The 14,669-nt window shown below is 35.4% G+C and overlaps 1 protein-coding gene across 2 annotated transcripts in view; it reads left to right on the top strand.

The window, feature by feature from the left end:
• Positions 1-990: 990 nt before the first annotated feature.
• The window catches only part of LOC126827553 (OTU domain-containing protein 3), a 29,643-nt gene continuing 15,964 nt past the window's right edge, over positions 991-14,669 (top strand). The window contains exons 1-3 of one of the 2 annotated variants that reach the window (XM_050557022.2): positions 991-1,042; positions 1,224-1,317; positions 5,310-5,619. In XM_050557022.2, the coding sequence (XP_050412979.2) occupies positions 5,357-5,619 (263 nt within the window). In that variant the 5' untranslated portion in view covers positions 991-1,042; positions 1,224-1,317; positions 5,310-5,356. Of the gene's footprint in view, positions 1,043-1,223; positions 1,318-1,631; positions 1,885-5,309; positions 5,620-14,669 lie in introns of those variants that run through there. The other variant, XM_050557024.2, reaches the window with a different exon arrangement.

Here is a 14,669-nt window from a genome sequence, read left to right as displayed (position 1 = left end):
GATCACGCCTATGGAACACATTACCATGTTTTCTCAAACACTTGAAATCCGGCAACGCCTTCCGAGCCCAACTAATTAAATATCTAAATGAAAATTAATTACTGTCTTTTACTCGATTTGATTAACCTTATATTCATACAATCTATAAATATTGTTGCATGTATTAATTATGTATTAATTGCCACAGTCAATCTTCTTTAAATCCATGTTGCACCTTTTATGTGACAAAAATGTACATCGGTAAATACATGTTCAACTTGGGTTTTTGTGGGTTTTTTTGTTTTTTATTCTTGTTTTTTTTTGTTTTTGTTGTTTATATATATATATAATGTATACATATAGTTTTAATGTATAAATTTCTATCTCTTTTCTATCTTATTAATGTACATAATATGTTCTCATTGTTTAAACCCTTTTGAAATAAAGTAATTATTATTCTAGCCTGCTTGTTAATTATTGTTCATGTTAAGTACGGTCCTCTGGCTCTATTTTAAGCATTGCCCCTTTTTTTAAATATTATTTTAACTTTTTGATTGCTTTATTTTGAAAATATTAATCCATATTTTTTTAAACTCCGGCTCCGGCTATTTCAGCTAATTAATACGGTGTAGGGGAGGTAACACTATTTTGTAGTTATCTCCCTTTATAACTAAAAATTTCATGTTCTACATTGATTCTTCCGCTTTATTCGCAGACCAAAGATATTCAAAACCTATAACTATTAATTTTCAATCATTTTATTATAAACTTATGGACACAATGTTGTCTGCAGCCTTCTTTTTATGAACTAAAAAATTAGCACCTGTTCACGCTCGGGAAATCAATAACTGGTCCTCATAGATGCTTTACGTCACTTCCCATACAACGATAGTCTTGGGGTGCAAGTCGCGAAAAACCTTTATCCATACATAGTTTGATAATCGAGTCTACCGATCTAAACAAATTACAGACCAAGATAGGTAATTATAGTACTTTACGGGTGAATTTGGGACAAACTTGTTTTGACAGCTGAAGGACAACGTTACGTAGAATGTATTCAAAGGTTATTTGAAGAAATGTGTTATAAAATTTTGAAAGAGTATTAGTTTAAAATCAAATAATACAAAATTTGTAGTGACAGATAGAGAAAATAGAAATTTCAGTGTTCAGTTCTATTTCGATTGAGTGATTTACAGCAGCCGAAATACATGTATTTAGCTCTCTCACTATATTATTTATTTTAGAGTTAAGGTCTGATTAATTCATTCATTAGAATTCCGAGGCTGAGCCGGTCTGCATTTCAAAACTTATCTTCAAGCCATCAGCAGCTATTTATAGGTGAGTAGTTTTATATATATCGGTGGAATACCTGTTTTGTTTTTTTGACATTAAGAATCAAATGTTATATAATTTATAAATAATATATAATATTTATACATTACAGAAATTTATGTAATAATAGTAAATAGGCAACAATTGCCTATATCATAACAATTTCCAATATCAAAATATTAAAATCTTTTTAGATCTACTCATCAAGGAATATCAATTTGAATGAATTATTTTTATTTTAGTTTTCCTTATGAAAATATATTATACGGCAAGTTACATGTAGATTACATAACATACATGTATAGGCCTAAATGCTATATTGGTACATGTAATGTAGCTAGGCATGATCGATATTACTATTAGTCAGTTGCAACGACATGATGACAGTTTAAAGGGCCCACTGTACTGTCATGCTCATTCAAGTTTGACAGCCTTATCTTAAAATGAAGGCTCTACCTATATATATTGACACGACAGTCTATAGCCCTTAAATCTATAAAACACACTGTGACATTGTATACGGTCATATGGACCAACATACATGTATATGAATGACACACCTTGTAGTATAGGGTAAGAAATATTTTCTGTTCTATTCAGAATCGATCTGATAAAGACCCAGAGTAAATATTAATATGAATGTGATAGGCTCTAAGGTTTTCGATCCTTTAGAATGTGTGTTTATATATATTTCACAATGTTAAGCAATGCATGAAGCAGTGATAAGATAGAAAAGATGTTGATGTTGAAAAATCACAAATAGTTTAATATAGTAGTACAAATTCTCTTGATGGCATGAAATGAAGCATTATTGTTTTGTACAAGAAAAAAGATTTTTATTTCAGGCGAAATCATAAAAGGGGTTTTGGGTTGGGTGAGTAATCTGATTCATGCTCTTAAGGTTGGATGGTTACTGAGTGGGCAGAAGCTTGTACTTTAGGGCGGTTGGATGGCTGAGTGATTTAGATGGTACGGTTTCCGAGAGGGCAGTCATATGTACTTTAGGGCGGTTGAATGGCTGAGTGATTTAGATGGTACGGTTTCCGAGAGGGCAGTCATGTACTTTAGGATGGTTGGGTGGCTGAGTGATTTTTGTGGGATGGTGTCCGAGTGGGCAAAGGCATGTACTTTAAGATGGTTGGATGACTGAGTGATTTTTGTGGGATGGTGTCCGAGTGGGCAAAGGCATGTACTTTAAGATGGTTGGATGACTGAGTGATTTTGGTGGGATGGTGTCCGAGTGGGCAAAGGCATGTGCTTTAGGACGGTTGGATAGCTGAGTGATCTAACAAATGCAATTTAGGTGGGTTTGGTGGCCGAGTGGTTTGAAGCGTGGACTTGAGCTGTTGGTTGGCCAAGTGGTGTATAGCCTGTGCATTTATGTGGCTGAGGGGTGTGACTCTTTGGTTTAGGTAGATTGGGTGGTCGATTGGTCTGAAGCGTGCATTTTAATTATTGGTTGGTCAATTAGGGTAGCATGTGCAATTGTGTGGCAGAGAGTCTGACTCTTCAATTAAAGGGTGGGTGGCCAAGTGGTCCGACTTTTGCGATTTGTGTTAGTGGCGTCTAATATTGAAAACTGCAACATGTATAGCTTGAATAGCTTGATAACGTTGAGTGAGAGAATACTCTTTGAAATGTCCCATGTTGCTTTTTCCTTAATAGTCAGCACATGAGGACTGCTCTACATGCAAACAAAACCGATAAGACATATGTCATATATACTGTAGTTTATTATTATTATTTTATCCAGTTACTAAATGTCACTCTTATGATAACGTCAAGTGAGAGAATACTCTTTGAAACGTCTCTTGTCGCTGTTTCCTTAATAGTCAGTGCAAGAGGACCGCACTACAGTGTATATGCAAACAAAACCGATAAGACGTATATGATATATATATATATATACTGCAGTTTATTATCATTACTCTATCCAGTTACTAAATGTCACTCAAAGACTATTTATAGATATTGTTATTAGTACAATGTTCATAATTTTAGTATAATAATAATTTATTCACATACATGTATAAATACACCACAAGGTTTATAAGCTTACGATTTAAAAATATTTTTCTGTTATTTAATAACAACACCTTGTAACTTACATATGTACACAAGTAACATTTTCAAGTTAATGATAAATGTACATCAAGTCAGCCTACCAGTATTTATAAATAGGATAACAATCCTCTAAAAGAAGGGGAGTGGATGGCCGAATTGTTAATGTGTGCGTTTTGTATCATAAGGTCTGTCATTGATTCAACTGGCTTTGTTTTCGATTCCACGGTTGTACGTGACAAGGAGTAGGGTCGCCTGCCCAACCTTATGGGTTTTCTCTGGGACCTCTGGTTTCCTCCCACTGTTTAAGACCCCTACGCGCAAGCAAATTATTGAAATATAATTGAACCATATGTTAGTCCCAAAATGACCTAGTTTGTGTTGAGTGGACTGTTAAACCCTCTCTCTCTCTCTTTTCTCTCTCTCTTTTTAGAGGAATTAAGTTATTGGATGTAACAACAAGCAACTTACACTTATGAACGAAAATTACTAATTTAAATAATTTATTTAGGCGACAGCGTTTCAAAGAGTACTTTCTCAACATTTTCAAGCAAGTACAGTAACAAATGCGTAGGGGAACTACGGTATACATATATAGACAAGTAATAACATCGGAAAGGAAACCATACAGGATAACAACATCAAGATCATGTAGGGGATTAGTGACGTCACTAATAATTGGTAGAAATTAACATGTGAGGGATTAATACTCCATAGTAGCCTATTTATAGTTTTATACCACCTATATGTATATTAGTTTACACCAAACTAGGGGATTAGTGACGTCACTAATAATTGGTATGAATTAACATGCGAGGGATTAATACTCATAGTAGCCTGTTTATAGTTTTATGTCTATATTAGTTTACATCAAACTGATTATAGTGTCGACAATTATAGTTATTATTATAAAAACATTAATTTATTAATTCCTGCTATATCAACCCCCGCTGGAAGTTGACGTTTAGCTCTACAAACAAACAAATAATCAAAAGTGATAATATACACTGACAATTGAAATTAGATAAGATTTAATACAATACCTTTCTGCACCAACTGGTTTAATGAAGTCAGCCATATAGAAAGAACAATAAGAGCAATCAGATCCTGTGACAACAATATCTTAAAACAATAATAAGTATTAAGTACTAATAGCAGACATGTTAAAACAAACCTACTAGTATACTCAAAATTTACATCATATTAGCCAGAGTGGCTAACTTGGTAAGACGCTGGCTCGCTAGTCTGGCGGTTGCACGTTCGATCGCTGTATTGACCAAGAAAGTTCATTGTGATTTTCCGGCGTGGTTTGACACTGTCAGTGGTGCAGAACAGAGGGCCTGATAAGGACAGCTGTCTAGTGGTTTGGATGGGACAAAAAAATGAAGTCTTGTGTAAACTTTGGTGTGCATGTTAAAGATCCCATGGCAGTTGGAATTCGATATAGGAGTAGGCCATAGTGCCGCTGCCCAAGCAAAATTTCCTCATAGCACACTGTATGGCATATGCCCGTCTTCATTAGCCCAGTCGGAGCAAAACAGTAGGACGTTAAACTCTATTTCATTTCATTTAATTTTATAGTAATATAATAGATGTGATTTAAAAAAGGGGGTCGAGTGGTCTAATCCATTCGCTTTAGATCATAAGGTCTGTCATTGAGTTAAGTGGCATGTTTTTGATCCCACGTACGTGGCAAGGAGTAGGGTCGTGTTCCTAACCTCATGGGTTTTCTCTGGGTCCTCTGGTTTTCTCCTACTACTAAAGACCCCTATATGTACGTACATGTACAAGTGAATTGTTGAAATAAATTTGTACCATATCATATGTCAGTCCTAAAATGACTTCATTTGTGTCAAGTAGATGTTAAAACCTCTCTCACTCTCTCATTTAAAGAATTATGCATCAATATTCATGATTTATTTTCATATATTATGCAGGTTTTGCTGTTAAATGTAACAGGATGAATTGATGTCGTTAAAGAAGGATGCCATCCATAACTCAGCTAAAAAACAGAAATACCAGTAACTACCATCCCAATATGACACGAAACCAGGCAATGGTCAACGGACATGTTCCAAATCAAGAAAATGGACATAACTCTGGAAAGCAGGCTGAAAGAGCAATACGCGAGGCCTACCGGAGAGAACGAAAAATGGATTCTTATTTGGCAGAAGATGAAAATTTCCCAAGTTTTGCAACCCAGTTAGGAAAGCTTGGTCTTCATCTGCGTGATATTCCTGGAGATGGGTATGTATAAGTTTTATCTATTTTGGCTGAGGGAGATCTTTGGGGCATATGTACATCTATTCTTCCTGGAATATCCAGAAGAATATTTAACTGTACTATAAAGAAATAGATAAGCTCTCTATTTTAAAGCCCCTTATTGTCGTTATTGTGGCATTTTGAATCTCTTACGAAGTACAATTTTGTGAAACTGGAATCTATAAAAGAAATATCAGTTCGAAAAAGGTTCAGTTTCGATCTGTGTTTACAAAATACCATGAAATAAAAATTTGTCAACATTCAACAAGCCAGTGTCACCTGTAAATGTTGGGTAATATCATTTTAATCTGATTGAATTTAAGCCAGGAGATTATCCACTGTTTATATTCTGATCTTGGTTCTCTTGAATGTTCAATAATAAATTTGTGTACATTTTGGTATGGATTAAGCTGTTGGAAAAATAGGTACTCTTCTCAAAATGCACAATCAGGATTTCCAAAATACATTTCAATCTATGCATTGTTTACATAAGACGTGGTAACGTAAACTGCTCCAGGCAGAATGGTGCCTTTTACTCATTTTATAACTCATGTACATAAGAAATATTTTTGATCCAGAAAGACTTCAAACACCTTTATTTATTTTTCTAATGCTTCAAAAAATGTTGTAGTAAGCCAAAAAGTTAATATTGCGAGCTAATTAACCCGCATCGACGTCATCCCTTCCAGTGATTGTAGCGGCCCTAACAATTATTCACTGCTGATCAGTGTGAATACATTTATCTAAAACGTCCATTTAATTATTATGATAGAATCATTGGCAACAATTGTTTATATGGTAAATGAAGATAAGATTAATAAATAATTGATTATTTTAATTATCAAGGTGTCCGCTTAAATACTGATGGTCATTAATTAACAATGACTTGTCTACATCTAGAATTAGTTCAACATTCATTCAATTATGACTTGAGATAAAACCATTTGACTTCATAAATATTACATTAATACTCTCGACTATTGTATATACTTCTGTTAGGTACATGTAGATGTTAGAATCAAAATAGGCCTATAGGTTCAAGATTAGGGGCTTCATTCACAAAATTTAAGAATGCAGCCTTCTCTTTGGCCTAGACGTCAAATCTGTTCTAGGAGTTCACCCCTCAATCAATGAAAACGTTGCATCATTAAAATATTTTAATTTATAAGTTTTCGTGAATAATGTGCCAGTAACAGTCCTGCACACAACCCATGATGTTCCAATTCTGAAATCATTCTGAGAAGTGGCATCAGGTGTTCCAAACAAGAGTTAGCATGTAGTTTAATCATCGTTAACCCTTTAGGGTACATGTAAATATTGACTACCCATGTTCTGTACTGGTACATCCCTTGGAACTGTTCTTTAGACCGATGTTCAAATCACCCGGGAACCACGGTGGCTAAGTGGGTAAGATGCTGGCTCGCTAGCCAGGAGGTCGTGTGTTTGATCCCTGTATTGACTGAGAAAGTTCATCGTGATTTTCTGGCGTGGTTTCCCATTGTCAGTGGTGCAGGACAGAGGGCCTGACAAGGACAGCTGTCTAGTGGTTCGGATGGGACGGAAAACCGAAGTCTCGTGTAAACATTGGTGTGCATGTTAAAGATTCCTCAGCAGTTAGAATTCAATATAAGAGTAGGTCGTAGCGCCGCTGCCCAAGCAAAATTTCCCTCATAGCACACTGTATGGTGTATGCCTGTCTTCATTAGCCCAGTCGGAGCAGAACAGTAGGACGTTAAACCCCATTTCATTTCATTTCGTATTATAGGTATTAGGACCATTTACTACCTCATGCAGGCGCTATAGCAGTGCACGTGATATGACAGTTGAGGGTGGGCTAAGGAGCCTTATTAGGGCAATTTGCAGCGGTCTAAGTGCTAACGGTTAAAGTAATCTTATGTTTAAGTAGATGTTTGTCTTTAGTTAGTTCTTTAGTAGGATACTATCGCCAGTACTTATATAATGGTGCACCGTATGCAAGTAGGCCTCAAGTTAGTTAACACCCTTGTAAATGTTAGACTCCAGAGATTGACATTTTGTTGATATGTTATTCTAGTGAGTCAGTGTGTACGTTATCTGTGTTTTAAGTTTAACATTGATATTGTGTTTACATATGTACACATGTAAATATTGTGGTGTTAAAAAAACTGCTGGGAATTCAGTTGAAAAGTTGTAAATCTTGTGCAATGTTTCCCTTCCTTGGCCTGAAAAATTGCTGGGGGTGGGGTGCATGGTCAGTGTCTTTCTGTATTTAAAATTCTGACATGCATCAAAAACTGCTTGGAATTCAGCTCAAAAGTTTAGGTTGCGCGAAGAGATGTAATCTTGTGCAGTGTTTCGGCTGGACATGAGCAAGTTTGGGGGAGGGGGGGGCACAAAGATAAGGGGATCCATATGTGGGGGTGGAATGGATCTGTTTAAAATTTGTACATGTAGCCTACCATCATGTACCAATGCATTGTCCCTCCCTAACCCCATCAGTATTACAAAAAAAAAGAGTAATGATTATTTCCATGATTTCTGATTGAAGTGAAAATAGTCACGTTAATAGGATTGGTGATGATCTTGCTATGGGTTGATGCACATCATTTTGATCAGAATGTCGATTAAGGCCTATATTAGTTTTATCAAATATTTATGTGAAAAGGGGTGGCTAACATCGTAAGTTATCATAACATCCATACTATAGAAAATCTGAAAATGTCGAGGGTCCTCCAACAGATTTGTAAAATTTGGTAACCACTGTATTAAAAATAAAATGAAATAAGGTTTTACAACGTACATATGTCCTACTCATTGGACTAGAAGACCTTGAACTCACCTATTCATCTCTTTATCCCTTTAATCTGAAACCCAATGAGGTGTGGTGATGGTAAGAGTGGGTAGATACTAAAATATCTTGATACAATAGTAGATATAGTACTTATCTCTGGTTACAACCATCTTTAACTACATCACATTATACTTAGTACTTGTAGTCCTTATGTCTGATTACAACCATTATACTTGATGAATATCAAATAATTTTTTTTCTTCTATTTCATTGTTAAGATTGCCATAGTGTTATATACCTATTGTATTTACATTTATGGCGTGACAAATATGAGCTTAAATAGATTACAGAAATTAATTGACATCTTTTAACTGTGAGCCAAATTAAAAGATAGACTGGAATAATTTTCTTAGTGTGCCGTTCAAAATTTCGCGCTGCACTTAGGAAGATCTCGCGTCACACCAGTTCAGAATCACTGGACTGGAATGTTGCCCCATGGTGTGTACTTTTATATACTGGCTGTTGGTTTAAAAGGCTACTGAAGGTTTATTCATAATGTACTTTAAAACCGCTGTTCGGCGATTGAGTGATTTTGAATACCATCAATATTGTGAGAACTGAATCTTTAAAAGGAGAGATAGAGAGAGAGAGAGAAATGGGGTTTAACGTCCACTCGACACAAACTAGGTCATTTCGGGACTAACATGGTTTAATTTTATTTCAATAATTCGCTTGCACGTAGGGGTCTTTAGCAGTGGGAGGAAACCGGAGGACCCGGGGAAAACCCATGAGGTTGGACAGGCAACCCTACTCCTTGTCACGTACAACCGGGGATTAAAAACCACGCCAGTTGACTCAATGACAGGCTTAATAATACAGCGCGCACATGCTAACCATTCAGCCATCCAACCCCCTGAATCTCTAAAAGGAATATCAGTCCAAAAATGATCAAATTCTGTAAATCAGCATTTACAAAGATATGATTAATTGAAAAAATTAGCAGCATTCGGTTTCCTCTGCTGCCAAATATTTTACAGAAATATCTGACTAATATACTTTACACTTTGCTTCTGTTATGTTTCTTTTTCTTGTCAGTAACACTGTTCTACCATACTTCATAGTTGAACTTTACCTCATTTTGAAACCTAATTATGAATGACAAGGTTTTCTTTCTAGTCCGATTCTGAGGTTGACATCATGAACTTCTGATATAAATCAGCCAGCACAACCAGGGTAAAATCTTTCAAGGGGCCTCTTTTTGATCCGATTGAATCCAACCTTGATATTTTTTTTTTTCTTAATCAAATATATTTTTTTTTCTTATTCAAATTTTAAATAATCAATCTGAGTAAATTTTAAATAATCAATCTGAGTAAAATTTAAATAATCAATCTGAGTAAATTTTAAAAATCAATCTGAGTAAATTTTAAATAATCAATCTGAGTAAATTTTAATAATCAATCTGAATAAAATTTAAATAATCAATCTGAGTAAAATTTTAATAATCAATCTGAGTAAATTTTAAATAATCAATCTGAGTAAAATTTAAATAATCAATCTGAGTAAATTTTAATAATCAATCTGAGTAAATTTTAAATAATCAATCTGAGTAAATTTTAATAATCAATCTGAATAAAATTTTAATAATCAATCTGAGTAAAATTTTAATAATCAATCTGAGTAAATTTTAAATAATCAATCTGAGTAAAATTTTAATAATCAATCTGAGTAAATTTTAGCGTGGGTGAAGTTGTGAAAAATTAGACACATGTACGGAGATCAGTTTGATTAAAATACAGATCTATATTTTATTTGTTTTTTTCTACTTTCAATGGCCTACACTACATGAAGATCTGACCAGATGTTTTGGGAGGTCACGTCAGAGGTCATACAAGTGTCTTTTGACCCTATGACATCAGACATTTGATTAACCAATCAGTATTGATGTTTCTAGTGGATTACCCACAGGTCCGTGCATCTCACTCTAAAACCTGCCGTAATAGATCGTTTCATTGGCTAATCCCTCACATCAACCAAAACGCGGCTTATATAACAACTCTTCCAGATCCTGGTGTAGTAAAGACAAGTAAAATAACATTTTTAACTATAAAAAACGATATGAAATAGGATCTGTGTTTTAAGCGTGGATTAAATTGTAAAAAATTTGATATTATCCAAAAAATACAAATGACATTTCATGATTTTGATATTAAAATCAAAGGAGAAAAAACCCCCCATCATAATAAAACTTGAACTCGATGAAACTAAAGTGTAAATATTAAGATCATCGACCTCCCACATGACTTAATAAAGGTCAAACTTTATGGACAAGTGACCCTAGGCGTGGCTAGTATAAACCTCTAATGGTGTTAAAAAGACTTACTTATATATTCTGTGATGAGTGTATAACTATATTATACTTAAGTGCTATTAAACAGGATTAAGGTGTAAAGATAGTGACATGTCCAGTAAACATTTCTATTGTATCACATCAAAGGTCATGGACTGTATAAATGTTGGCTGAAGCGTAAACATTTTACTTAAATATCAACAACTTCGGTTGTGTCTGAGACAAATAAGTAAATACATTTGAAGAAAAGCCATTCAATGTCATCCAAGAAGAACATCTTATGTTGGTAGTTTATTCTTTACAGGGGGAAAATGTAGATATTGAACAAATATTGTTTAAGGTCCTTATTTATAAATCTTTAGCTTTTATTTATTAAAATGTAAAGCTATGTATGAATAAATATGAATATTTTGACAAAGTGAAAAAATGGGATGGATTCATTCATTCATTGAATTGATCCGGTTCTTATTTTTATAAAATGCTTAAGATTTTATTGTATAGAATAAAGAATATGTGTGGGCTATGAATGATATTAATAATAGTGCAAAATGAATTGGGCCATACATGTACATGTATATCACATGTGTCTATTTATTTATTATACTGGTTTGTATATAATATCCCATATCATACCAAATAGAGAGAGAGAAATGGGGTTTAACGTCCACTCGACACATTTTACATGTAGGTCATTTCGGGACTAACATATGGTTCAATTTTATTTCAATAATTCGCTTGCGCGTAGGGGTCTTTAGCAGTGGGAGGAAACCAGGGGACTCAGAGAAAACCCACGAGATTGGATAGGCAACCCTATTCTTTGACAATGACAGACCTTATGATACAATGGCACGTGCTAACCATTAGGCCATCCAACCCCCGTCATTCTAAATACAAAGGACACAAATTTTACATCATATTCGATGGAAACATGACAGTTTTGACTTCCTGTCAGTGGCCACGCTGGTGCAGTGATTAACGCTGAGAAATTTGTCAGGATTTTCCAGCATAGTTTCTCCTTTTGAGAGTCTGGCAAGGAATGTCCTTCAGATGGGAAAAAAAACTGAAAAACCAAGAACCTGTAAACACATAAATGGAATGAAATGAAATGGGGTTTAACATCCTACTGTTCTGCTCCGACTGGGCTAATGAAGACGGACATAGGTCATACAGTGTGTTATGAGGGAAATTTTGCCCGGACAGCGGCACTATGGCCTACTCTTATTGAATTCCAACTGCCAAGAGATCTTTTACGTGCATGCCAATGTATACACGGGACCTTGGTTTATCGTCCCATCTGAACCACTAGATAGCTGTCCTTGTCAGGCACTCTGTCCTGCACCACTGACAAGGGGGAACCACGTTGGCCAAGGCAGGGATCGGACACGCGACCTCCAGACAGCGAGATAGCATCTTACCCACTTAGCCACCATGGCTCCAAACACATGAAAGAACTCTTGATGTTTGAATTCGTAGAAGACTTGGCGGAATCACCGCTGCCTGGGTAAAATTTCCCTCATAGCACGCTGCATTTCATTCCCAATCTTCATCAGTCCAGTCGGAGTAGAACAGTAGGACGTTAAACCCCATTTCAATTCAATTTCATAAAGTTGGAATTCGAAGAAGAGATGTGGAAACACTGTATGGCTTATGCCTGTGTTCATTAACCCAGTTGGAGTAGAACAGTAGGACATTTAACCCCATCTCATTTCAATTTCATAAAGTTGGTATTCGAAGAAGAAACACGGCATGGCGTATGCCTGTGTTCATTAGCCCAGTCGAAGCAGAACAGTCGGACATTCAATCCCATTTCAATTCAATTTCATAAAAAAAGTATGTTTGTGTATGCCTGTCTTCATTAGCACAGTTGGAGTACAGAGTAGAACAATAGGACGTTAAAACCCCATTTCATTTCAATTTCATAAAGTTGGTATTTGAAGAAGAGATGTGAAACACCGCTTGACGTATGTCTGTCTTCATTAACCCAGGTCAAAGTACGGAGTAGAACAGTAGGACGTTAAACCCCATTTCAATTCAATTTCATACAGTTGGTATGCAGAAACACTGCATGGGGTATGTCTGTCTTCATTAGCCCTGTCTGAGCAGAACGGTAGTATGATAAACCCCATCTCATTTCAATTTCAAGTTGGTACATGTATTCAAAAAAACAGTATGCAGAAACACTGCATGGGGTATGTCTGTCTTATTAGCCCAGTTTGAGCAGAACGGTAGTACATGTACGTTAAACCCCATCTCATTTCAATTTCATAAAGTTGGTATTTGAAGAACAGTTTGTAGAAACACCACTGTTGGGACAAAATTTGACTCAAAACACACTACAAGGCATATGGCCGTCTTCATTAGCCCGATTAATATAGAAATGTAGGATGTTAAACTCGTATTTCATTTCATTTTGACTTCAGACTCCGTGCTGCTTGAGTAGTTCAGCCATATTGTAATCTAGGCAGGAGGTACGTAAACACACAGTGTATTACACAGATGAGCAGATTCAAGTTTTTTCTATAAATAATTTGCGACCACTTTTTAAATGAAATGAGATGAAATGGTGTTAAATGTCTTGCTCTTCTGCACCAAGCCGTCTAATATAGATGGGTGTATAACGCCATACATTGTGCTCTGAGGGATATTCTACATGGGCCCAATTTTTAAAAATCTTTTTATCCATATATCAATGAATAAAATTTCATTATTTCATTATTTTCCACATCAAATACAGTCAACAAATCATGCAGTTTCATAAACTTCAATTATTTGCCATTCCTTACTACATGTAATACCACCTTTTAGTCCCAAAATGAGCTGGGGGGGGGCGGCTGGATGGCCGAATGGTTAGAGCGTGCGCTTTGTATCATAAGGTCTGTCATTGAGTCAATGGCCATGGTTTTGATTCCTCGGTTTTATGTGGCAAGGAGTAGGGTCGCCTGTCTAACCTTGCGGGTTTTCTCCGGGTCCTCCGCTTTCCTCCTACTGCTAAAGACCCCTACGCACAAGCAAATTATTGAAATAAAATTGAAGCATATGTTTGTCCCGAAATGACCTAGTTTGTGTCAGTGGACTTTAAATCCCATCTCTCTCTCTCTCTCTCTCTCTGTCTGGTTGTGTCCATCAACATTACTCAATTTCATTCTCTCACACATATTGAAACATGAGACTTTGATATATAGTATATAAACTGTAATTAAATAGTCAATTTACATAGTGTACAGTATACTTCTTTCTTCTAAGGAGTTGTGTATGTACATATTTTCTAGGCATTGAAATAGTTCTTTCATATAGACATTCGCCTTCCCTTTATTTAAAATAAGTAGAGTGTGTTGAAAGGCTTATTCAAATAGTTTATGAAAATATTTGCATTGTATAGACTTATTCATATGTCAGGACAAAGAATCTCAAATTGACAGTTGAGATGCGTTATCCCATTTATTTTACTTCCAAGAATAGGCCTGCGCATACATAATGGTACAACATAATATCACGCCTGTATAGATGGTATTTAAAATTACTATATCAACAAATGCAAAGTACTAGTCTCAAAAGAAATTTATTTTGTGTTCACACTGGGGGGATAGTATCTGAATTTAAAATTACTATATCAACAAACGCAAAGTACTAGTTTCAAAAGAAATTTATTTTGTGTTCACTCTAGGGGGGGATTAGTATCTGAATTTTAAACAGGCATAAATCAGCTTTTAATCCTGAAAATCGGTGAATACAGATCTCTCTCTCTCTCTCTCTCTCTCTCTCTCTCTCTCTCTCATGTCAAGGATTAAGTTACTGCATATTTACTTAATGGACAATGTTTTATTTTAATGAAATTGCACATGTTTATTACAAATGTGTAATGCTCTGCTCGTATATACATCCCACCTGACTTAACACTTAATCAAAATATCACAT

The sequence above is a fragment of the Patella vulgata genome, chromosome 7 (assembly GCF_932274485.2).
Source record: "Patella vulgata chromosome 7, xgPatVulg1.2, whole genome shotgun sequence".
In the NCBI taxonomy this organism is placed as follows: Eukaryota; Metazoa; Mollusca; class Gastropoda; family Patellidae; genus Patella; species Patella vulgata.
The sequence above is the reverse complement of the archived record's forward strand: the minus strand, read 5'-3'. Positions and strand labels throughout refer to the sequence as shown.